The 26,819-nt window shown below is 39.8% G+C and overlaps 1 protein-coding gene across 3 annotated transcripts; it reads left to right on the forward strand.

The window, feature by feature from the left end:
- The first annotated feature begins 89 nt into the window (after positions 1–89).
- LOC103787232 (serpin B6-like) lies at positions 90–26,819 on the forward strand. Of its 3 annotated transcripts, none has more exons than XM_054244287.2 (8): positions 90–255; positions 826–976; positions 5,080–5,254; positions 6,525–6,674; positions 16,279–16,396; positions 17,503–17,645; positions 22,138–22,293; positions 23,627–26,819. In XM_054244287.2, the coding sequence occupies exons 3-8, from the start codon at positions 5,090–5,092 to the stop codon at positions 24,041–24,043; spliced, it is 1,149 nt and encodes a 382-aa protein (XP_054100262.2). In that variant the 5' UTR covers positions 90–255; positions 826–976; positions 5,080–5,089; the 3' UTR covers positions 24,044–26,819. The 3 variants fall into 3 exon arrangements, with proteins under 3 accessions (XP_054100262.2, XP_017819021.3, XP_054100261.2); XM_017963532.4 differs by having other exon boundaries at positions 90–184; XM_054244286.2 differs by lacking the exon at positions 826–976 and having other exon boundaries at positions 90–184.

Consider the following 26,819-nt stretch of genomic DNA (forward strand, 5'->3'; position numbering starts at 1 on the left):
GCCTACGGGACCCGCCCCGCCCTCCTGCCCGCCGCCCGCTGTGCTGGGTGGTGCCTGGCCGGGTCCCGACTCCGCCCGCCTCCCCGCCCAGTAGGATCCAACATCCCGCGCAGTCCCAATACCTCTATTCCTGCCACTCCCACCGGTCTCTCCTCGCTCCTGGGCAGCGGTGCCCACAACTGGGGTACGTGTCTAGCTTTGAGAGCTGCTCCCACAAACAGGCATCGGGTTATCCACTCCCGCGCCCAGTAAACGGTAGGAGCCCGGGAAAGCGAAACCTGCAAAGCGCCCTGAGCGCCCTTCCGGGGCTCCCTCCTTCACTTGGTCGCGGGCCAGGACCTCCCCGAGGGCAGGGGTGTGGCTGCGCCTGGCTGCGACCCCTGTGGGTCCTGGTGTAGTAGGGGCGGGTGTCGGGGACGTTGGCTTGGAGCGCCTACAGGCTCAGCTCAGCTCAGCATCCAGGAGCTGAGAAGCTGGGGTGCGGACAAGGACGCCCCTGATTCTCTCTGGTGAAGTCCTCTTGGGGGTGGGAGGGTGCCGTGACGCCTCAGAACACCAGGATCCTAGGACTCCAGGACCCTGGGAGCGCGTACCTCCAAGGGTCCGGGAGCAGATGGGCCACCATGGGATGGGGGCGTTGCAGAAAGTTCCGTGCTGTAGCTCAGGGCCCCTTGGTCATAGGTGATCCAGCAGAGAGTAGTGCGTTGGAAATTTCTCAGGGGGTTGAAGACTCTTGAGAGAGACTTAGGGGTGGGTCCGGAAGTCAGCCTGGACCCTGCGCCTCCCCCAGCGCCTTTTCCAAGAATGAGCGCTTGTGTTTCACAGCCCTCTCTGGCTTCCGGAGTTTGGCCAACAAACACCACAGTACTTTTGAGAGTGTGCAGGCCTGCAAAGATCATCGTGAGGGACATTCCACGTCTTGTTTTTATGAAATTCACTGACAGGATAAAATACTTCAAAATTCATTGTCCTTAAGGTGAGATGGTGGGGCCTTTTAATCATATCTTAATTTTGTTGTATTAGATTATATTGTCACTTGTTACTACCTTTTCTCTTTCCCCCACCCCCTTTAAAACTAGGTTTGGAAAGCAGAACTTATAGAAAAATGATATTCAGATGCTGTCAGGCATACTCAGATGCTAGGGGGAAACTGGGTCAGGTGTGGGGTGTGGGTCCTCTTGCTTCTGGGGTCTGATTGTGCCTGATGACAGGAATGTGGCCCAGAGCTGTCTCCTCCCTGTTGGGGTTTATAATACTGATGTGATAAGTAATGTTCTTATTTGGTTCCAGCCAAATGATCAATAGTATCTAACAGTAGAATAAAAATATTTTCAGATATACAATAAATAAAAATTTATGTATTCTGTCTTAGAAAACTATTGCTCCATCAAAAGAAAGGAATGAGCCCCAAAGCAGAAAAAACACTGGGGTTTAAAACAAAGGACATTGGCAAAGGGCTGTCTTAGGTGAGACATGCTAAAGAAAAGTGGGTTCAGAAAGGAATAGAGTCAGAAATGGGAATCATCGAGAGCTGTGGATGCAACACATTGGAATTATGAAAGAGACAGTAGGGCAAGTGCAGCCCAGCAGACAGTCTCTGAATGAGTGCAAGAATGTTTAGAAAAGAAAGGTGGGTAAGGTAAATACCAATGTAACTTACATCATAGCATATTTAGAAACCGAAATGGAGCATCTATCTCAGTTTTGTCACTGAGATAGGTGGTCTTAGAAGAGCAGCAGTATTTTCTGTCCAGTAGCAAAACTTGTAGGCTCTCTGAGTGTTCAGAATTGTTTTTTACATCTTTCCTCCTTTGAAAGAAAACCAGGAGAGGAGCTGATTCTGTGTTTAGGGACTGGAAAAATTCAAAATGAGGAAGATATTGTTGCCAGAAAGCAAGAATGTTTGAGATAGGGAAAAAAGAAAGTAACCAACTTAAAGAGATTCTCAGTAGAAAAGCTGTGACAATTTGAGCATTGGCCTGGGAAGGGATAGCATTAGGAGAAATATCTAATGTAGATGATGGGGTGATAGGTGCCGTAAACCACCATGGCACATGTGTACCTATGTAACAAACCTGCACGCTCTGCACACATACCCCAGAGCTTAAAGTATAATTTTAAAAAAAGAACAAAACAAACATCTGTTAACTGAAACGCATTGTTACTACAAAGCCAACAGTCTGTTAATAAATTCAGAAGAAGCAAATAAGATGAGTTTAAAAGGAAGTAGGAAATAATTTCGATATTATTTACAGGAAATGCTGTGTGATGGTCCATCTGTGGCTGCTGTGTAGAAATTCTGACTCTAAGCTCACAGGTTGACAGGCACGGTGGTTACACAAACCAACCTGAAGGCTTAAACAATAAACCAAAAGACATAGAGCCAACATCTGTGATACAACTCTCTTATGCAACCTAGATAGAGGAAAACCTCAAATGAGACCACATTTCAAGGAAAGGCATTAGGCTACAAAGAAAAAAATATAATTTAATGGTAGCCTGAGTGCTTGCCAAAGTTGCAATGAAGGGCCAAACCACAAAGCTCTTCTTAAATTTGCTTGGCTTTAAAAATATGGTTTGACTATGAAAATAAAGAGCAGCATGCCTTGATGAGTAGCCAGAGAGCTCAATCAGATTCTATGTCCCAGTCACCAGTCTGACTGCCCATCCTTTTGTTTTGTGAAAAGAAGGTGGTTTGTTATTAATTTAACCCCAGAAAATTATTAACATTATTATCAATTCAGGAAATACAGAAAAATACAGCAGATGTAAAGTGAATAAAACCCATGGCATTAACAGTGTTATGCAAGAAATAAGTTTTCTAATCACAGGGGTACTGTTTTGGGTATTTTGAAAACGTATTTGAAGGTCTCGGGATAATCTAATTTGCTAGGTTTATAAATGTGTATTTAGACTGGGTGCAGTGGCTCACACCTCTAATTGCAGCACTTTTGGAGGATGAGGCAGGTGAATCACCTGAGAGGTCAGGAGTTTGAGAGCAGCCTGGCCAACATGGTGAAATGCCATCTCTACTAAAAATACAAAATTAGCCAGGCGTGGTGGCATGCACCTGTAATCACAGCTACTCAAGAGGCTGAGACAGGAGAATCACTTGAACTTGGGAGGCGGAAGTTGCAGTGAGCCAAGATCACACCATTGCATTCCAGCCTGGGCAACAAGAGAGAAACTCCATCTCAAAAAAAAAAAAAAGGGTATTTAATCAATTTATGGTAGTTCATTTGTGTATATTAATGGTATGTTTGTTAACTTTGTTAGTTTGTTCTTAAATGTGTTTAAAACTTTAAAATATCTTATATATTAGACTTCATAATTAATGCTTAAATGTTCAAAACTATTTTATTTGCTGTTAGTAGGGTGCTTTAAAGTTTAAAGAAAAAGTTTATGTTTATCAAGTTGACAAACAATAAGTCGGCCACTAACTAAAGTATAACAGTAGGGAATGTTGTTCTCTGCTTATGAAAATTCTGCATTGGAAATGAAAATTTTACAGATTAAAGAAACCTGCACTCACCAGCAGGGTGAGAGACTGTGGGAGATGAGCAATGGGACTGACAGATTATTTATATGTGGTTGAGCATTTAAAGAAACTACTGAAAAGGTTTGACTGATTAGTGAAACACTTGGGGGGAATCTGCCATATATCCAAGGAAAGCCAAAGAAGGTGGGGTGGAAGCAATATTAACGTAAGGAAAAACAGAGTTATGTGAGGACAGGAATGGATTCCTTGTTCACTACTCGGCTTAGCTATGAATACTATTTAAATGCAATAAAGCAAACATTAGACAGAGGAGGTGAAGCATAGTGACCGCAGTTAGTGATGTAATTCCCTAAATTAGGAAGGCAATATAGATAATGTCTAAAATTGTTAGATCAAAAGCAGTAGTATACACGTATTATACCTACACATAGAGGTAAATGCCAGGAGAAAGAGCAAGCTGACTTGTGATTGTTGCTTCTAGGAAGTTGGGAGAAATGGGAAGGTGCCTGGGTTGATTTGTACAATGTCTCTCCTAGAATTATTTGACTTTACAACTAAGTGCCAGTTCATTAGCAAAATGACTATACAGCACTAGAAAGAATATATGCATATTGCAGAAAATGCAAAAATACAGAAGGACATAACTAATGTCAAAATTGCCCATTGCACAGAGATATTTGATGTTCAGTGTTTCCTTCCAGTCTGTTTATTTGTGAATTATACGTATGTGGAACTTGAATTTACACTTAATATTAATCTGCATTTACATTGAATCACAGATGTGACAGAATCTAACTGGTTCTCTGTGGTAGGCCATTTCAAGTTATCTCTGTAGCACGTGAAGTGTCTCAGTTGTCATCTTTCTGCATAACATGTAGTGTCAGTACATGTGAGTTTTACTTTCAGTGAAATTCTTTGGAATGAATTTTTTTATTCTGAATGTATAACATTTTCTTGGCATTTTCTTTTTTCAACCCTTCCCCCTTCCCTCTCTTCCTTCCTTCCTTTTAAAGACATAGTTCTAAATTACACTCTGGAAATATTGGCGTCCCAATTTACATAATCAGTTGTAGAGTACAGGAAGGAATACCTATTTTACCAGTACTGGAAATTAATAGTTTTTATACTTAGGAATTTCATGTTTTAAAAAGATAGCTTTAACTTGCTGTCTGCTTTTTCTTCTTCTCTTTTTTAAGAAGAAGAAATGACCGTGGGGAGTTGACCCATGGTGACTAAGGAGTTAGGAGGAACCCTAGAGCTACAGGGTTCCTCAGCAGCCACAGACCTGGTTGCAAATCCTGCTTTGCTGTTTGTAGCTGGGTGTTCTCAGAGGCAAGATATTAACACAGTGAAGACTCCGTTTATTTGCTTGTAAAATGCAAATATTCACTGTACCTATCACATCAAGTTGTATGGATTAAATGAAATCTTGCAACAAAAGCCCCAGTTTAGCTTTTGTGTGTGTACCTATTTGTTCACCGAGGCAAAGTATCCACTATAAGTATTAATAAATAACGTGAAAATGCAATGCATAAGAAGCCCATAGTGGTGTAACATTGTTTTTGAGTCCATTGTTTCAGGTTCACTGTCATGGATGCTCTATCAGAAGCAAATGGGACCTTCGCATTACACCTTTTGAAAAAGCTAGGGGAAAACAACTCGAACAACATATTTTTTTCACCCCTGAGCATATCATCAGCCTTGGCCATGGTCTTCATGGGGGCAAAGGGAAACACCGCAGCTCAGATGTCTCAGGTACCTAAAGCCACTTCAAGACAATAATAACTGCTATTAAGTTATCAGTAGTACTGGTCTTTCATGTTCCAAATCTCAAAGAGATTCCTCTTTTAACAGTTAACTGTGCCAGTATCACAGGGATGTGGGTGGAGAGTTAGCAGGATGGAGCATGTTACCACTGCCTGACCATTTCTGGTGACCTTAGATCACTCCTGTGGGTATTTCCACAGGGAGCTGGGCTAGAAGGTCCAAGAAGGTCTCACTTACATGTCTATGTCTTGGTGCTGCCTGGTAGCTGGGGCCTAAGTACCCTACAAGCAAGTCTTTTCATTCCTCTAGGGCCCTTCCACATGGCCTTTCCTCAGGGAAGCTTGTGCTTCCTTACACCACGGTAGCTGGGTTATAAGAAAGTCCAAGTGGAAGCTGCCAGGCTTTTAAAGGTCTAGGCTTAGAACAGAGCTACTTCTGCATTCTCCATTTAAAAGTAAGTCATAGGGCCATCGCAGGTCCTAAAAAAGGGAAGAGAGACTCCATCTTTTGATGTCAGGTCAGGAGCACCATGTAGATGCAGACAGAACACATGGTTGGCAGCTGTGTTTTTAGACAAAGTACCACAAACAGTGAGCATAAGTAACCTGAATCATTTTGCTTGGGTTTGCAAAAGGCATATCCAGTCATACCAATATTTAGATAACTTTGGTTTTCCATAGGAAGTGATTATAGGGAGGCTTAAGAAGAGCTATCGGTAGCAAGACTGGGTAGATTTTAGCACAGTTTCTATCTAATAGTCCATTCCCACACTGCTATGAAGAAATACCTGAGACTGGGTAATTTATAAAGGAAAGAGTTTTAATTGACTCACAGTGCCACATTCTTGGGAGGCCTCAGGAAAGCTACAATCATGGCAGAAGGCGAAGGAGAAGGAGGCACTTTCTTCACAGGGTAGCAGGATAGAGTGCGTGCAAGCAGGGGAAATGTGAGGCACTTGTAAAACCACCAGATCTCATGAGACCCACTCACTGTCATGAGAACAGCATGGGGGAATCTGCCTCCATGATCCAATTACCTCCACCTGGTCTCACCCTTGACATGTGGGGATTGTGGGGATTACAGTTCAAGATGAGATTTTGGGTGGAGACCGCTAAACCATTTATATATGAGATTAATCGTCTTTTATGCCGTAGAAAGGATCTGAGAATCTCTTAATGTTGAATTTAGCGTTGTGCCTATTTTTAAGTCAGGAAATATGGAATATGTGTATTTTATTGTTATTATTTTTTAATTTCAGGCACTTTCTTTTAGTAAAATTGGAGGTGAAGATGTAGATATTCACCAAGGTTTTCAGTCACTTCTTGCTGAAATTAACAGAACTGACACTCAGTATTTGCTTAGAACTGCTAACAGGCTCTTTGGAGAAAAGTCTTATGACTTCCACACAGTAAGTTGTACTTGTGTTTTATTAAAAAAATAAAAAGAGCAATGTGATGGACAGTAGTAGAAAGAATGTGGGCTATGAATTCATACAGGTGGGCCTGAATTCACAACTTCATTCGCTAACCTCACACAGCTCCTCTGATTGTTTTACTGTCTGTAAAATAAGTCTTAGAGCAAATACTGACCAGACTTTCACGAAGCTTAAATGAGTTAATCTTTATAAAAGAACTGACAGACACAGAACATAGCAAAATTGGAGATGCATCAGCCAAAACAAAGAGAGGATCAAAATGCGTATTTCTAGTGATTGCTTTGCAGATGTTGTTAACTTTTTGTGCATCCTGACACTTCTCTAACTTTTTATGTGTTTAAATATTTTGATTTGATTTTTAGATACTGCGAATCTTTTAAAACATATTTTAGCTGACTACCTTGGCTCTATTTATTGACAGGGCTTTAATGATCTTTAAAAATTTTTTAAAAACAAAGGTGCTCAAGTAATTTCTGGTTAAACAAAAATGCAAGTAATGCATATACATCAGCAATCCTCATTAACTTCTAACTCCAATACTCCCATTCTCAATGTCTGAGCTTTGATAAATTTGGAGTGTACCCTGCTTCACACACAGAAAGGCTGCTTTTTGAAGTTTCCTCCCTACCTTGTTATTATGCTATATATACTATACATATTGTTTTATACTTTGTTTCCTTTTACTTAACAATATGTCTTCAATTCTTTTCATCTCAGCATATGTGTATCTATGTCACTGTTTTTACCCATTTTCTGGTATTCCTAAGTATGACTGTGCCAAGATATAGAAAACCTTTCCCTTACTGATGAGAATTTAGGCTGTATTTAATCTGGGCCATCACAAAAAATAATACCCTTGTACAAGATTTTGTGTTCATGTTCACTAGTTACTATCTAAAATGGATGTGCAGAAAGGAGCAAGGGAATGAGACTTTGAAGCTTTAATAAATATTGCCAAATCACTATTACTAGTGTTGTAGCCATTTACACTTCCCAAAGGATATGTGTGTGGTGCTGATTTCCACCTACTATCAACAGCACTGCATACTGTAAACCTATAAACTTTGGGAAGGGCGGGGACAAGATATCCGACCAGAAGCAGCTCATGTGTACCACATGAGAAGAAATAGAAAAGCTAATGAACATTGACCCTGTACACTGATCAATCATCTGAGCAATTACATCGGGTTCCATCAAGGCAGAAGGGGTGCACAGAGAGTAGAGAGGAAGGAATCAAGGAACTAGTCCGATTAAGCTTACTGTTGAGCCAGGAGATTCTCTTCAACACAGGAAAGGACGAATGAGTGAGAGCCCCCAGGGGGATTCATGCTGTCTACCAGGACCTGTGCATGATTGAGAGGGGAAAATCCCCGACCCCCAGTACCCCACCACCACACTTCTAGACTGAGGCAGAGAGCCACCTGGACGTATTGTGGGGGCAACTTTCAAATCCAAGAAGACCGCTACAAGCCTTGGACCCTGAAGCAGACCATCACTGGTGCCATATCACCAACAGAAGCCACAGTTGCAGTGCCTGGGAGCAGTAAGTTTGCTCCACCCCTTCTTTTTTTTTTTTTTTTTGGAGACGGAGTTTCGCTCTTGTTACCCAGGCTGGAGTGCAATGGCAGCTCACCGCAGCCTCTGCCTCTTGGGTTCAAGCAATTCTCCTGCTTCAGCCTCCCGAGTAGCTGGGACTACAGGCGCATGCCACCATGCCCAGCTAATTTTTGTATTTTTAGTAGAGACGGGGTTTCACCTTGTTGACCAGGATGGTCTTGATCTCTTGACCTCATGATCCACCCGCCTCAGGCTCCCAAAGTGCTGGGATTATAGATAGGCTTGAGCCACCACGCCTGGCCCTCTTCTTACTAGACAGGGCTTGGTGCCAGCTTCTGCCCAGTGGTCCTGCTTTTGTGTGAACTGACCTGGAGAGCACAGCCTCATGTTTTCCCAGGAAACACCCAGATGACAAGGTGCATGATCCCACCAACCACTTATACCTAGGAGGGCAATGCTTGGCAGAGCTTCTGACCCAGTGGTCCCACTTCTGTGTGAACTCAACTGAAGGGTGTACTTTTATCTTGTCCCTAGAAACACCTGAGTGGCAAAGATATTCAGGACCTGAACTCAACACTTGATCAATGGACCAAATAGATCTCTGCAGACCCCTCCACCCCAGAACAATAGAATATACATTCTTCTAATCTGTACATGGCATATGCTGTAAAACTGACCACACAATTGGGCATAAAACAATACCTAGAAATTCTGAAAAATGAAATCATACCAACCTCATTCTTGGACCACAATACAATAAAAATAGAAATCAATGTGAAGAAAATTGCCCAAAACCACACAATTTTATAGAAATTGAACAACCTGCTCCTGAATGATTTCTGGGTAAATAATGAAATTAAGACAGAAATCCACAAATTCATTAAAGCTAATGTGAACAGACAAACACCGTAACAGAGTATCTGGGACACACCCAAAGCAATGTTAAGAGGGAGGTTTAGAGCTCTAAATACCCACATCAGAAAGTTAGAAAGACTCCAAATTAACAATGTAACATTGCAATTGAAGGAACTAGAGAAACAAACCCGCCCCAAAGCTAGCGGAAGACAAGAAAACCAAAACCAGAGCTGAACTAAAGGCAATTGAGATGTGCAAAATCATACAAAAATCAGTGAATCCAGAATCTTTGATTTGTATAGCTAGTGGTCTACCTATATGATTAATTTGAAAGAATTAATGTTTCAGATTTGTGTCAGAGATGACACAAACAGATGGAAAAATATTTAATGCTCAGATTAGTTCCTATTCAACAAGTGTTGCTGGAATAACTGTCTAGCCATATGCAGAATTTTGAAAGTGGAATTCTTCCTTATACCATGTACAAAAATCAACTCAAAATGGGTTAAAGACTTAAATGTAAAACCTAAAACTATAAAATCCCTGGAGGATAATCTAGGAAATACCATCCTGGACATAGGAACTAGCAAATATTTTATAATGAAGACACCAAAAGCAACTGCAACAAAAACAAAATTTGACAAATCATTTGAAAGAATTAATCATATAGACAGACAACTAGTTATACAAATAAGGAAAAAAAGAGAGATCATCGGAATCAGAAATGACAAAGGGGCATGCCCACTGACCCTGCAAAAATACAGAAAGCACTCAGAAACTATTATGCAAACTTAGAAATAAGTAAATAAATTAGGTAGAAAACCTAGAATAAATAAATAAATTCTGGCAAACATGCAACCTCCCAAGATTGAATCAGGAAAAATTTGAATCTAATCTTCATTGAACAGACCAATAACAACTTTTGAAATTTAATCAGTAATAAAAAGCTTACCAACCAGAAAAATACCAGGACCAGATGGACTGACAATTGAATTCTACCAGATGTCTAAGGAAGAACTAGTACTATTTCTACTGAAACTATTAAAAAACAAAACAAAACAAAACAAAACAAAAAAACTGAGGAGAAGGGACTCCTATGAGGCTAGCATCATCCTGACACCAAAACCCAACAAAGACAGAATGAAAAAAAAAAAAAAAGAAAGAAGAGGCCAGGTGCGGTGGCTCACGCCTGTAATCCCAGCACTTTGGGAGGCCAAGGCGGGTGGATCACGAGGTTGAGACCATCCTGGTCAACATGGTGAAACCCCGTCTCTACTAAAAATACAAAAAATTAGCTGGACATGGTGGCGTGTGCCTGTAATCCCAGCTACTCAGGAGGCCGAGGCAGGAGAATTGCCTGAACCCAGGAGGCAGAGGTTGTGGTGAGCTGAGATCATGCCACCAGCCTGGGTAACAAGAGCGAAACTCCGTCTCAAAAAAAAAAAAAAAAAAAAAAAAAAAGAAAGACAGAAAGAAAGATAGAAGAAAGTATCATGCCAATATCCTTGATGAACATAGATGCAAAAATACTCAGCAGAATATTAGCAAACCAAATCCAGCAGCACTTCAAAAAGTTGGTCCAAAATTATCAATTGGCTTTATCCCCTTGGATGCAAGATTTACTTAATTTAAACAAATCAAAAAATAAACGGGACACAAAAAACTGCATGATCATCTCAATAGATGCAGAAAACCTTTCTATAAAATTCAGCATCCTTTCATGTTAAAAACCCTCAACAAAACAGTCACTGAAGGAATATACCTCAAAATATTAAGAGTCATCTGTGAAAAACCCACAGCCAACATCTGAATGGGCAAAAGAAGTAAGCATTCTCCTTGAAAACTGGAACCAAACAAGAATGCCCTCTCTCACTAATCCTATTCAAGTGGAAGTCCTAGCCTAAAAAATTAGACAAGAGAAAGAAATGAAAGGCATCTAAACAGAAAGAGAGGAAGTCAAACTATCCTCTTTTGCAAATGACATGGTTCTATACCCAGCAAACCCCATAGTTCTGCTCAAAACCTCCTTGATCTGATAGATAACAACTTCAGCAATGTTTCAGAACACAAAATCAATGTAAAAAAGTCAGTACCATTTTTATATGCCAATGACATCCAAGCTGAGAGTCAAATCAATAACATAATCTCATTGTAAGTAGCCAAAAAAAAGAAAAAAGAAAAAGCAATACCTAAGAATACAGCTAACCAAGGAAGTGAAAGACCTCACAATAAAAATTACCAAGCAGTGCTCAAAGAATCAGAGATGACCCAAACAAATGCAAAAACATTTCATGCTCATAAATAGAAAGAATCAATATTGTTAATGTGGCCACACCATCCAAAGCAACTTATAGATTCAACGCTATTTGTATAAAACTACAATTGCATTCTTCACAGAATTAGGAAAAAAAAAATATTTTAAAACTTACATGGAACCAAAAAGAGAGCCCACATAGCCAAGGCAATCCTGAGCAAAAAGAACGAAACTGGAGGCATCATATACCTGGCTTCAAACTATATTTGAAGGTTACAGTAACCAGAACAGCATGGTACTGGTATAAGAACAGACACAATAACCAATGGAACCGAATTCAGAGCGTACACACCTATATGTGACAAATAATGCTACACACCTATATGTGACAAAAACAACCCACGGAGAAAGGACTCCTATTCAACAAATGTTGGTGGGATAATTGACTAGCCATATGCAGAATTTTGAAAGTGGACTTCTTTCTTATACCATGTACAAAAATCAACTCAAAACGGATTAAAGACTTAAATGTAAAACGTAAAATTATAAAATCCCTGGAAGATAATCTAGGAAATATTATCATGGACATAGGAACTAGCAAATATTTCATAATGAAGACACCAAATGCAACTACTACAAAAACAAAAATTGACAAATGGGATCCACTTAGACTTAAGAACTTCTGCACAGCACAGACACACAAAAACTATAAAGACAGTAAGCAGACAACCTACAAAATGGGAGAAAATATTTGCAAAGTACACATTCAGTAAAGGTCTAATACCCAGAATCTATAAAGGATTTAATTTTACAAGCAAAAAACAAATTACTCCATTAAAAAGTTGGCAAAGGACATAAACAGACACTTTTCAAAAGAAGACATATATGTTGCCAAAAACATATGAAAAAATGCTCAATATCCCTAATCATGAGATAAATGCCAGTCAAAACCACAATAAGATACCATCACACAGCAGTCAGGATGGCTATTATTAAAATGTCAAAAAATAAAATGCTGATGAGGCTGCAGAGAAAAATAAACAGTTAGTGAGAATGTAAAATAGTTCAGTCACTGTGGAAAGCACCTTGGAGATTTTCAAAGAACTTGAAACAGAATTTCCATTTGACCCAGCAAGCCTATTATTGGATATGTACCCAAAGGAATATAAATTCTTCCATCATAAAGACACATGCACAGGTATGTTCATTCCAGCACTACTCACAAGAGCAAAGACATAGCATTGACCTAAATGTCCATCAATGGTAGACTAGATTTTTTAAAACATGGTACATATACACATTGGAATACCATGAAGCTATAAAAATGAATGAGATCAAATCTTTTTCAGCAACATGGATGGAGCTGGAGGACCATTATCCCAAGAACTAACCCTGCAACAGAGAACCAAACACTGCATTTTCACACTTATAGTTGTCAGCTAAACTTTGAGTGCACATGGACACAAAGAAAAGAGCAACAGATACTGGGGCCAGCTTGAGGGTGCAGGGTGGAGGAGGGTGAGGATCAAAAACTACCTAACAGGTGCTATGCTTATTAGCGATAGATGACAAAGTAATCTGTACCCCAGTCCCCCACAACATGCAATTTACCTATAAACAAACATGCACATGTATCCCTGAACCTAAAATAGCAGTTTAAAAAAGATAGCCTGAGATAAAAAGATGACAACATATATGATAGACAAGTGCTAATACACATAAAGCAAGAAAGCACCAAAAATACCATTTTGATTATTAATGGAATTGAATAGATTTTCCTTTTTTTTCTAATCAAACTGTTTAATCAGCTGTTTATATTACAGAACAGAATGTAAAACTTAAGTTCATTTAAAAAATTTTTTACTTTAAGTTCCCCAGATACAAGTGCAGAATGTGTAGATTTGTTAAATAAGTAGACATGTGCCATGGTGGTTTGCTGCACCTATCAATCCATCATCTAGGTTTTAAGCCCCAGATGCATTGGCTCTTTGTCCTAATGCTCTCCCTCCCCTCACCGCCCAACCCCTGATTGGCCCTGGTGTGTGTTGTTCCGCTTCCTGTGTCCATGTGTTCTTATTGTTGAACAGCTTTTCTATGTGAATTGGACATTTCTAACTTTTCTGTGAATCACCTGTTTAATTTCCTTTGCAGATTTTCTGTGAGGCTGGATGTCTTTTTCTTAGTGAGTTACAAGAATTCTCTATGTTTGGGATATCACTCTTACTGTGTTATATGATTTTTTTCATTATTTTTAAAACTTGTTTCAGAATGTAAATTAATTGTTTCAAAACCAACTGGTATACAAGTAAGGTTGTGAAGCATAAAGTTCAATCTTTATAAGATTTGTACATTATAGTGTGATTTTATGATGTATTTCACTTATTTTTATAGTCTTAGCTATTATTTAGGTTATTACCACCTTTTATTAGCCCTCTATATAAAGAAAAACAAAACTCCAACATACAAATATACACTGTTGTAGACATTTTAAGAAAATAATTGATGTTTAAGATGTCATTTTGATATTGTAACACAAAAAAAAATAAGAAATACTTGTCAACTATTTCTCCTTAATTTCTTATTCATTTATTTATTCTTATTTCCAAAATCCAAGACCAATAGCAGTAAATAATTAGATGTTCTTTTAGTTTTATTCTTCATGGCTTCTAAAATAGTAAGTTAATTTAGCTGACAATTATTTTAAAATGTTTAAAAGTTGAAAAGATCACCTAGGGCAGCAGCAAGTCGCCAACATGTGATTTATCAGTTTTATTTCTGATTGTTTTCTTAGTTTGAGAAATTCCAAATTGGCAAAGCCTGAACTGTGGGAGGACTAAATAAAATGACGTACATAGATCAGTTATGCAGTGCAATGTCATGAAAATTCAAAAATGTTACAAGAAAAAGTAAAAATAATTCATCAGGTATTCACAGTGATCTTGTGAGGTGTAGGTATTACTGCTTCCCTCTTCTACCAGACAGAACATGGAGGCATAAAGAGAGTAATAAATTTTTTGAAGATCCCACAGCTAGTAAGTTGCAGAACTTATGTTCATAACCACTGTTTATTTCCTCTCCAATGCTGTACTGAAAAGGAAGTATAAAATTCCGAAATAAAAACCAAAACCTGAATAGCGGAATTAAATATTTACCAGTGAGCAATAGGAGAGAAAGACTAGGAAACAATTTCATAGTGCATGGACAACAAATTAATTATTCAATCCATTTAATTTCCTCCACAGATTCTGCTTTTATATAGCATAATGTAGGTCTTCATGAATATCCTATAATTTCATAGAGTAACTGATTACAATTTGGACTCTTTAGCAAAGTTTATCATACTTGAAAACATCCAGAATCACAGCCACTGTCTACATGTGGTTATGAACATTTCAATGTAATTAATTAAAGTAAATGTTTATCTCCTCAGTCCCATTAGCCATATTTTTAGCACTCAATAGCTCTATGTGGGACCACTCTGGACACCAGATCTACAACCTGCCCAGCACTGCAGCAAGTTCTGATAGAAACTGCTGGTGTAGTAGTATATACTCTACTCACACAATTTATGGACCAACAGACCCAGTTTTATACTCTGTTATTCTAAAATGTAGATGTAGACATAGCACTTGCTGTATTAATCCTTACTCAACAAATCTAATGGTTTACAAAACCACAGATTCTATAGTCAAAGAATCTTGAAGTTTTTTTTAAAGATATTATTTTTAAAAGCAGTTTTAGGCTCACAGAAAAATTGAGCCTCTCCCATTATTAACTAACTCTCCCATAATGAACTCTCCCATCATCAATATGCTATATACGTGCATAACCTCTCCTATTAATTAACATCCCCACCAGAGTGGTGGGCGACATCTTAGTTGCTTCCACCTTGGGCAACTAGGAATAAAGCTGCTATGAATATTTGTGTGCCAGTTTTTCTCAACACCAAGTTCGGTAAATGCCAGGGGTAATGACTGCTGAGTCATATTGCTGCACCATATTTTTAGGTTTATAAGAAACTGCCAGACTGTCTTCCAAAGTGACTGTACAATATTGCATTCCCATCAGCAATGAATGAGCTTTCTTCAGCATTTAGTGTTGTCAGTGTGTTTTCACTTTCATTTAGTTCAAAATGTTTTTAGTGTCTTTTGAGATTTTTGTTTTGATTCATGTGTTATTTAAAAGTGTGCTGTTTAATCTCCAAGTACTTTTGAATTTTTCAGCGATCTTTCTCTTACTGATTTCTAGATTAATTCCTTTGTAGTCTGAAAGCAGACATGACATGATGCTTATTATTTTGAATAAGATAAGTTGTGTTTTATGGCCCGGAATATGGTCTGTTTTGGTGAATGCTGCATGTAAGCTTGGGAAGAATGTGTAATCTGCTCTTGTTGGATAAAGTAGTCAAGGACAATTATCTCTACTTATTTGGTGGTTGTTGTTGAGTTCAACTATGTTCTTACTCATTTTCTGCTTTCTGGATCTTTCCATTACCGATGGAGGCATTTGAAGTCTCCACTTACCATAGTGGATTCATCTATTTCTCCTTTCAGTTCTGTTTTTGCCTTTTGTATCTTGATGCTCCGCTATTTGGTGCTTGCATGTTAAGGATTGTTATGTCTTCTTGGAGACTTCTCAGCGCCTTTGATTATCTCACTGATGCACTGCCACTCTCTTGAAAGATCCAGGAGCTGATGAAATTTATTTGTTATGTAGATCATTATATTATTTAGTTTACAAGCTAAGATTAAGAATAGTTGAAAGAATTTGGACTTTAGGTTAATTTCTCACTTTTGCAATTTGTATATGGTAAATCATAAAGTTATTGATTTTCTGATGTGTCACAATGAAGAAGTAAGTTGTTGGTGTTATTTCATTAGCTGTGAAATTATGCAGCTCAATTTTTCCTAGTCTTTTACAGATTCCTGTGGCAAATTCTACCAGGCAAAGATAAAACAGCTTGATTTTCTGAATGATACAGAGATGTCCAGAACACACATCAACACCTGGATTGCTGAAAAAACCGAAGGTAAAAACATATTGCTATTTTATTTCAATAACATTTTAAACAGTCATACAGTCAGTTTCTTTATAAAACTGTCACATATGACAAGGAGTGCTGTTTTCTCTAAATAACTATGCAAACTTTAAGCGCTTGCTTCTGAAATACTGCTGGAGTGCAGAGCTTCTCTCTAGCTTTATCCCTGCTCTGATCATCTGTCTGTGATATCCCTCAGTATGCAGTGCATCTCTTCCAGAAGAACCTACACATTTTTACTGTTAATATTAGGTGGGGTTTCTATTAACACATAGCATTAACTTTGGAATTTAAAAGCCTCCCTCTCTGGTATTGCCTATGCTCTGTGGTTTATCTATGCAATGTGGCAGGATGCTTGGCCATGCCCGTTTTTTGTTGTTGTTGTTTTGTTTTTTTGTGAGACAGAGTCTCACTCTGTTGCCCAGGCTAGAGTGCAATGGCACGATCTCAGCTCACTGCAAACTCCACCCCCCAGCTTCAAGCAATTCTTCTGTCTCAGCCTCCCAAGTAGCTGGGATAGCTGGGACTACAGGCACCTGCCACCATGCCTAGCTATTTTTTGTATTTTTAGTAGAGGCAGGATTTCACCTTCTTGGCCAGGCTGGTCTCAAACTCCTGACCTCAAATGATTCATCCATCTCGGCCTCTCAAAGTGCTGGAATTACAGGTGTGAGCCACCATACCCAGCCAGTCATGCCTTTTAAAATCCTTAGTTCTTAAAATGTTCTTATACTTGCTACAACTACTCACGTATTTGCCAATCTTTTATGTGTCTTTCTTTAAGCCTCAGGCATCAATCATTCCCTGCTATATATTATCAGATCATCCTCTTCTCATTACTATCTACTTGTTTGTTTTATGCATCTGTTCACATTGTGATATGTTTATTACAAGAGCTCTAGTTCAAGTTTCTGTTCCAGTGTTGTTACTATGGTTGTGAGGATAAGCATCCCTTCACACGATTTTATTTTGGGACACCATGAACTACCTTCATGCATACTTGATTTCTCAAACAGAAGAAATCATCTGGATATCCCTCCTGATACAATCATCTGGGAATACTTTTAGCTAAATGGTTTTTAAATTCTTCTTTACAGGTAGAATTACAGAGATGCTCTCTCCAGATTCAGTTGATTCATGGACTAAGATGATTCTTGTGAATGCCATCTACTTCAAAGGAAACTGGGAGAGTCAGTTTGTGAAAGACGGGACCAGGAAAATGCCTTTTAAAATTAGCAAGGTAATTATCTTGCAATTTCAAAGGTGATTCTTGGGAACACTCTCTGTCTTCATATTGGCTTTAAAGCTTGACTCTTGGTAGATTTGACCATGACCCTTTGGTCATCCAGCAGCAGGACTCCCCTACAAACCTATGGGCCTTTCCTCTACCTTTCATTTCCTTTTTGTGTCTTATCAACAGTGGCTACATACTCCCAGGCTTCTGGTCCAGCTTCTGTCTCATCTGTATTGTGGTCTTTCTATATTACACAACTGAGTGTATAGTCCTTGGCTTCCCAAAACTTGTGAGATAAACTCAAATGAATGGTATGATGTGTGAGGCTCTTCGTAACCTGGATCTCACATATTTCTCTACTTCATTTCTCATCAGTACCTACATGCTCCTTTCTTTCATTCACTGTTCCTCTGGAAAGCCTTTGACAATGCACCTCCCCAAGCTGTCTCTTTGTCCAAGCTGTCACAGCGATTCCTTCCACTCTGTGGTGGCATTGCAGTGGTTGAATCAGGTGTCCCTTTTCCCACTTTGCTTGTTGCTGTTTGAGTGAGAGACTGTTACCAGTGCTTAGCTCACACTTGTGGTCAACAAGTACTGAGCCAATAAATTATGTTCAGTCTTCTGTCAATAATAAAGATGAATAAGCACAAAATTTTACCTAAAAAACAGGTGAGCAAAAACACATACACAGGCCAGACATGGAGTTTAGCTACCTCCAACTTAGAATACATTATTTGCAAAAGGCCCTTTGTCTTTCTCTAAATCTGGTTTATTCTTTCTTTTTTGTTTAACTCTAGAATTTTCTGGATATATTCAAAAGTAGTAGAATAGATTAAGTTAATTGTTAATCACTGGTTAAATCTTCCATGCCCACTTGCGCCTGATTGAGTCTTCGGTTTCTCAAGGAATGTATTTTCTTTCTAGCTTTATTTTGAAATGAACTGTTCCATTTTCCCCTGGAAAACTATATCTTTCCTTAAGTTTTTTAAAACAAGATGTATGCTAGGATTTCATTGAACCTCAATTGACAGAAAATTCAACACACAAGGTTTAAACTCTTGGTATTCTTCTTCCACAATAGGAATTCTGGAGGTGGGCAGAGGCCAAGCCTGATGTGGCTTTAGGAGAAAGTTTCAGGGACTCACTCTCTCTTCTGCTCTGTCGTCTTTACTTCCCTGACTTACTTCCTCATGCTCACAAGCTGATTCAGACATTAAACACACGATGCAGGCAAGAGAAAGCAGGATTGACAGAGGGGGAAGAGTAAATCTTCTCTTTCTGAGGTTCTGGCATTTTTCTCATGAAGGAAAGCTTTTTCTTTCTCACTGGCCACAATTATTTTATGCTATAAACAGGTGAAGAATTCCGTTTTGCTTTCTAGTCTTTACACACAAAAAACCCAAGTTGCAATTAGTGGTAAGTGTACCAACCTATGTACTTTCTCAAAGGGCACAGAGTTTGAGATGTTAGAAATTTTCATTTTAATTCTTTAATTACAAAATGAAGTAAAACTTATGTATATAATTGCATATTTAGTGAATCATTCAGTTACTACAAATGACCAAGTGTGGATCCTTTTATATTGCAAGACTAGAGGTTTTGGAAACTGAAAGTGGGGAGAGGAATTTCCTAGACCAGTAGTTGGCAAACTATGCCCAATGGTCAGATCCAGTCCATCGTTTATTTTCATAAATAAAGTTTTATTGAAACACAGCTATGTTCATATGCTAAAATGCTGTCTATACGTGCTTTCATTTTAAACAGCAAAGTTAAGTTCCATTGAGTGTCCCTAACTTGAAAATTCAAAATCTGAAATGCTCAAAAGATCTGAAACTTTTCTACCACCAACATGATGCTCAAATAAAATGGTCAATGAAGCATCGTGCATTTCAGATTTTAAGATTAGGGATGCTCAACCAGCAGGTATAATGCAAATATTTGAAAATCTGAAAAAAATCCAAAATCTGAAATGCTTCTGGCTCCAAGCATTTCAGATAAGAGATACTCAATCTGTAGATGCAACAGACACTGTACAGACACCAAGCTAAAAATGCCTACTATTGGGCCATTTCCAGAAACAAGTTTGCTGAAACCTCACTAAAAGTGACAGAACTAAAGAAGAGGAGGATATTGATGGCTGAGTATTAGTTTGTGTGAGCAACAATGTGAAGATAAAAGCTGAAACACAAATATTTTGGGGTTCATTTATTTAATATAGAATTATATATCTGAGAACTGGGGCTATAAAGTATTTTTGACTGTTACTCTAATATTCAATAAATTCACAGTAGCTGCTACTATTAACTTACAAAGGACTCAGGAATTGAGCAGAATTGTTGTGCAGAACATAATCATGGTCCTCGGATCTTTCCTACTGTCTGCCGATGCATTAGAAACAAATGTGGTATTCTCCTAGTAAGTTGTGTTAATTTTTCTTTCACTATTTTTGTTGTTAAGTTTGTCTATTCATTTATTTAATGAATAATGTTTGAGTACTCACTATGTGTCATGGATTGTGTTAGGTACTATTCTGGACATGTTCAAAATCTGCAAAGCATCCCTCTCCTCATGAAGCTTACATGTTCTTGGAGGCTTCCAAGACAGTAAATATATATTTAAAAGCAGTGGTATGGAGACAGGTACAAAAAAAAGGTAATAGAAAGTTGAGGTGGGGCTGGGTGCCATGGCTCACACTTGTAATCCCAGCACTTTGGAAGGCTGAGGCGGTCAGATTACCTGAGATCAGGAGTTCGAGACCAGCCTGACCAACATGGAGAAACCTCATCTCTACCAAAAATACAAAATTAGCTGGGAGGGGTGGAGCATGCCTGTAATCCCAGCTACTAGGGAGTCTGAGGCAGGAGAATCACCTGAACCTGGGAGGCAGAGGTTGTGGTGAGCCAAGATCATGCCATTGCAGCCTGGGCAACAGGAGTGAAACTCTGTCTCAAAAAAAAAAAAAAAAACAAAGTTGAGGTTGGGCAGCACAACCTGAGGTAAGGGTCAGCAAGGAAGCCCTCACTGAAGGAGATGGTATTTGAGACAACAACAGAAAGAAGTAAGGTCATATGTGTTACAGGTTCTGGGGGAATGAGTTCAGTGGGCAGAGTTGAGATAGTTCGTCCATGGATCCGTGAAGCAGCCACTGTGATAGTAGCAGACAAGCAAAGGGAGTGCAATAAGAGATGAGATCAGAGAGGAAGTGGAGGACAAAGTCCTGGCACAATTTGCTAGTTATTTCAAAGACTTCAGCTTTTGCTCTGAGTCAGGAGGATGTTCAATTGAGGAGTGATATGACTTATGTTTTAACGGGGTCCTTCGGGCTCCTGTGCTGAGAATAATCACAAGGAAGCTACGGACAGAAACAAGGGAATTACTCAGGAGCTTACTGCGCCATCCCAGACTAGGATGATAGCAGTGGAGGTAGGATGCACAGGTTAGATTTTGGTTACATTGTAAAAATGGGGCTGATATAATTTGCTAATGTGTCAGATATGTGGTTTGAGACAAAGATGGGAGTCAAGGTTAATTTCAGGGTATCTGACAGCTGGAAAGATGGTGTCCTCATCAACTGAGATGGGACAGAAAACAGCCGATTTGGAAGGGATTGTGAAGAGCCCATTGTTACAAGTTAGGCTGGAGGTTTGTTTTGTATGTTCAGATGCTGATGTCGAGTAGGTAGCAAAATGGATGAGACTGGACTGAGAAGGTGAGATCCAGGCCAGAGGTGCAGACTTGGGTTTTATATTTAAATTCCTGAGATTAAATGAAATTATAGGGGAGAAAAGAAATCTTTTTCCTCTATATTCTCAGGTTCTTTGGCTGGGTCACTGTAGAGTGACAAAAAAGAATTAACAAGAGTGAAACAAACAGAAAATTATTAACTTGTGCGTCACACATGTACATGGGAAAACTCAATGATGAGTAACTTAGAGGTCATTAGAATTTATGGTGTTTTTACCCAACATAGTAGGAAAAAGGGAAGGGAATAAAGGGCACTTGGGAAAAACAAATGCCTTTTGTGAAAACATACATGGGTCCTTTTGGAGCAGAATCAATGGCAGAGGTAATAGTCCTGTGACAATGATGGGTGTGTGCAGACTTTTCATCTCTAAGAAAATTAGGATTGTTACTGAGGAAGAGAATAATGACAATTGAGTTCTTTTGGGAGGTTCTGCTTTTAGGCAGATGGATATTTCAGGAACTCTGATGCCTTCAGTTCAAAATATTCTTAAACCAAAGTGGTATATTTCAGAGTGGCATATCCTGATCTCCTTCAAGCTCACCAACAGAAAGCAACGTAAGGATTGAGCCCTGGGCACCCTGGTGTGTGGAGACTGAAGTAATGACCATGAGCCAGTAAAGGAAGTGTCTAATTCGGGGTTCTAGAGACCAAAGAAAGCAAGCGTTTGTATCAGCAGAAAGTGGCAACTCTGTTGATTATGTCCAATACTTGACTCTTGTGCTTCAACTTAATGTATATCTGTTTTCTTTCTAGAACAAAGAAAAACCTGTGCAAATGATGTTTAAGGAATCCGCTTTTAAAATGACCTATGTAAGGAAAATATCCAGCCAAATTCTAGTGCTTCCCTATGTTGAACAGGAGTTGAATATGATCATCATACTTCCCAGTGAAAACGCTGATTTGAAAATGGTAAGGAGTGTTTAAAGAATGCATTTCATCATAGTAAAGGTTCTCACAAGCTTTTAAGGAAAAGAGAAACCTTGAAAATTTGTATTTACCAGTGTTTCCCTGAATTATTGGGCTATATGCCTTTTTCTCTTTTTGTGATTACATCCAGTGGGATGGTGTTCTAAGTGTTGAACACAATTTAGAAAATACTCTTATGCTAGAACAGGCTCAGGTTGGAGCCAAACCAGGTCAGAGTTCAATGTCCTGCTTTACAAGTTAGAAATTTGTACTCTCTCAGGCTTATTCCTATGGAAGGTGGTGGCAGTACCTCCCTATGAGGAATGTGGCAGAATGCAAGGCATGGTGTATGAAATGCATTTGTTTCAATGCTCAGAGTATGCCATTGACTAATATTAGTAGTCTTCTCCACAACCTTGCCCCATTGTTGTGAGTCTGCTCTTTAGAAAGCAGTCATGTGGGGAGCAGCTGCTGTGACTCAGCATATTACCTAAGGATCTTGTTAGAAAGAAGATTCTGATTTTGTAGGACTGGAGTGGAGGAGTCTGAGAATCTGCATTTCCACCAAGTTCCTAGGAGATGCTGAGGCTGCTGGCCCCTGGACCACACTGAATAGCAAGGTTGTAGAGAGTCAATGAAAAATGTTACTTGGACAGTAATTTGAATTTTTAGCAAACGAATCCTTATGCTTGCAATGGATGAGTTGGAAGTGTCAAGAATGGAGACAGGTCAGAAAGGAGGTTGCTATGCTTTTCAGACAAAACATGACAAGGGAGGCAGAGATGGAGTAAGGGCCAGATGAGAGAGAGATATGGGATTTTAAATTAACAGAAAATGATGAGGGATTTGTTGGAAGAAAGTTTGGATGGAGGAAAAGGCAAGTCTGAGAGGTCCTACCTCAACATGCTTCTGTTCAGGTACAACACCAAACTTTGTGAGAAGAGCCGTTCTCATGCAAATGTAGTCAAATTATAAAATTCTGCCTCAGGGAAATGGTCTGACTTAGTTTCTGGAAATGAAGAGGCAAGTGCAGAAATATAAGATCAATTCATACGTGAATGGTTCAGCATTACTGTGCTGTCTTCCAGACATATGCAGTCCGATATGGCAGCCACTGGCCACCTGTAACTATTTACATTTACATTAGTTAAAATTAAATACAATTTTAAAAATAAAGACTTCCTTTATACTACACACACTTCTAGTGCTCCGTAGCCATTTCGGCTCATGGCTATCACAGTTGGCACCGTGGCCACACATCATCAGCATCATAGCAGAAAATCGTACTGGGGCAACACTGATTTAGACCCTAAAACATCCAACACTCTTCTTCCAGGTTGAGAAAAAACTTTCTTATGAGAGATTCATAGAATGGACAAAGCCAGAAAAGATGGAAGCACGAGAGATGGAAGTTTTATTTCCTAGATTTAAACTGGAGGAATCTTACAACATGGCGGATGTCCTTCGCAGTATGGGCATGGTCGACGCCTTTGAACAGGACAGGGCAGACTTCTCAGGAATGTCGTCTAAGAAGGATCTGTACTTGTCCAGGGTCATGCACAAGTCCTTTGTGGAGGTCAATGAGGAAGGTACAGAAGCGGCAGCAGCTGCGGAAGACGAAATGGTTTACTGTTGCGCCAGTTACCGCCCCAGGTTCTGTGCAGACCATCCCTTCCTCTTCTTTATCCAGCACGTCAAAACCAATAGTATTCTCTTCTGTGGCCGATTTGCCTCTCCAGAAGACCATAGGTAGTCATTGGATATAGCCCTTCTCTTTCCTCTCAGTGATCTACATTTCCTTTACTCTTTCAAGTGTGCCTGTGACCCAAAGTGACTTTATTATTGCAGCAGTCAAAAATGAGATATTAGGAAGCTAATTTGGAAATTCCTCGTTGAGAACTCTTGTGTGTGTTTGCATGTTGAATGTTTTCTAGGGTCTTTATTTGATAGTCTCTGAGAATTTTGTGGTCACTTTGCAGGTAGTATCTACAACCACTCAGTCAAACCCCTCTGTTTGAAATGAGGTATTACCCACCTCCACTCCTCCACCAACACATTCCAACTGTCAGAGCTATTTGCCGTCCCCTCATTTTGTGTATGGTGACACCCTCACAGTCTGCTATGCTTCTGTTTTCTTAAGTACAAGAAGATATATGTTGTTTTCTGTCTTCTCTGTTCAATAGTATTGACATATATGGACCCATTTTTAATGAAACGGTAGAAAACGAAATGGAGAGTGTGGAGGAAGTATAGTGAGCAGGACTCAGAATTATCAGAAGCAGTCCAGCATGGTGGCTCACACCTGTAACCAACACTTTGGGAGGCTGAGGTGGGCAAATCACTTGAGGCCAGGAGTTTGAGACTAGCTTGGCCAAACATGGTGAAAGCCCATCTCTACTAAAAATACAAAAAGTAGCTGGGCATGGTGGCGTATGCTTGTAGTCCTAGCAACCTGGGAGGCTAAGAAGGCAGGAGAATTGCTTGAAGCTGGGAGGCGGAGGCTCCAGTGAGCCGAGATCATGCCACTGCACTCTAGCCTGAGTGACAGAACATTCTGTCTCAAAAAAAAAAAAAAAAAAAGAGATGTTCAGAATCGACTTCTATTCCAGAATTTTACCAGCTCTTCAGAAGCTGGCACAGAGGGTGAGAGAGGAGTTAACTGAGACCAGTGAAAATTCAGCCCTATTTCCCAGGTGTTTCTTACACCCCTCTCTCTCTCTCTTTCTCTCTCCCTCCCTCCCTCCCTCCCTCCCTCTCTCTCTCTCTCTCTCTCTCTCTTTCTTTCTTCTTTCTTTTTGAGATGGAGTTTCACTCCTGTTGCCCAGGCTGGAGTGCAATGGCACAATCTTGGCTCACCGCAAACTTCGCCTCCCAGATTCAAGCGATTCTCCTGCCTCTCCTCCCGAGTAGTTGGGATCATAGGCATAGGCCACCATGCTGGGCTAATTTTGTATTTTTAGTAGAGACAGAATTTCTCCATTTTGGTTAGGCTGGTCTTAAACTCCTGACCTCAGGTGATCTGCCTGCCTCAGTCTCTCAAAGTGCTGGGATTACAGGCATGAGCCACCCCACCCGGCTTTCTGTTTTATTCATAGTTTGCATTCACAGGGATCAGTGGGTCACAAGCCTATTCAAATGTATAACCATCCACTTCCTCTGAAAATTTACACTTGCTACCAGGAGGCAGAGATGATTAGATATGTTCTATTCATGGTAATGTAGTTTGAGACAGCTTCATGGGTACACATCACATGGCTTTCTATATTATTTAAAATATGTTTTGAAAAGCAAGCTAAGCTTTTTGTGGTCATTTGCGTTACAGGCTTAAAATGCAACTGTTGTGATGAGTGATAAGGGAACACACTGATGAGTTAGATTGAAGAGGGAGAGTTACATTGTTTTCTAGGGCACAGCTAAAAAGATTTATTCCATCAACCCCCTTGCAGCCAGAAAGACCCTGAGCCCTCAGAACTTCACAACCCATATTTTCATTCCATAACTGGCCCACTTTCCCCTCTGTACCCAAGCCAGCTACTTAGCTTCAGGGAGAGAACGGAACTGGGGATTACAAGGAAGCATCCACGTTGTATGTGTGCTGAGAGTGGAAAGAGAGAGTCTCAGAGGTTGCTGTTACTCTCATTTCTCTTCCTCCTCTGCCCAACACTTGGACTTGAAAAGAAAACAGGAAGGTGGGGAGTAAACAGTCCATGTGATTCTTCCACTGCAGGGAGAGCCTCTGAGTGTTACAGACAGGGGCAGCTGGGTGGCGCCCTGTTCCTCAGGGAAAGACACGCCTCTTGGCACTGCCTTGAGGATAGTCCAGTCAAGTGGAGTAAGAGTTGGGAATGGGGACTATAAATGGAGAAGCCTCTAACTATCCAAGCAGGAGGGTGTTTCTTTTTCCTCTTTCCTGGAATGAGGATAATCAAATCATATTAATAGTGAATTACAAAATGAATGATAATGGTTTTATCTGTAATAGAAATATAATGTAATCAGACTTTAGCCATGTAAATCATAAATCATAGAGAAAAACAATATGCATATTGTTCCTAGAGGAATGAATATGAATGTTTGTCTGTTGTATCTGAAGGGTTATCACTCAATATTTTAATTCTATCTTGTAAGGCCTGAAATCCCTGTGCCGCTTGACATCTGTGGGCTTCTCAGTTTCTCAGAGGCCTGGCCATGTGGTCCCCTACTCTTGTTAGATATGTGTACTCTATTCACCCACTGAGCAGGAAGGCTCCTCACCCTTCTTAGCTCCCGGATCAGCCAGTCAGCTGTACCCCATCTGGGTCTCAACCTGGCTCATTCCCTACCAGCCTAGAAAATTATTCAAACAAGCCTGTCACACCTGGAGGAGCCTGGGTTCATCTCTTCCTCTTGTAGTACAAAGCCTGCCTCCCACAGCCCCTGCTGGTTCACTCTGTTCCCAAATGCAGCTCTCCTGTGTCCCTGTAGGGCATGTGGTGTCCTCCCTCCCTGGATTGTGAGCAGATAGGCCTAATAAACTGCTGGCAATTTCA

This window comes from Callithrix jacchus, chromosome 13 (assembly GCF_049354715.1).
Source record: "Callithrix jacchus isolate 240 chromosome 13, calJac240_pri, whole genome shotgun sequence".
Lineage (NCBI taxonomy): Eukaryota > Metazoa > Chordata > Mammalia > Primates > Cebidae > Callithrix > Callithrix jacchus.

What these genes read in the sequence shown, in the direction of transcription:
- LOC103787232 (XM_054244287.2), top strand. Translation starts at nt 5,090, where the DNA reads ATGGATGCTCTATCAGAAGCAAATGGGACCTTCGCATTACACCTTTTG. An exon ending in CCGCAGCTCAGATGTCTCAG is followed by an intron (nt 5,255 to 6,524) that starts GTACCTAAAGCC and finishes TTTTAATTTCAG; the next exon opens with GCACTTTCTTTTAGTAAAAT. An exon ending in TGCCTTTTAAAATTAGCAAG is followed by an intron (nt 17,646 to 22,137) that starts GTAATTATCTTG and finishes TTTTCTTTCTAG; the next exon opens with AACAAAGAAAAACCTGTGCA.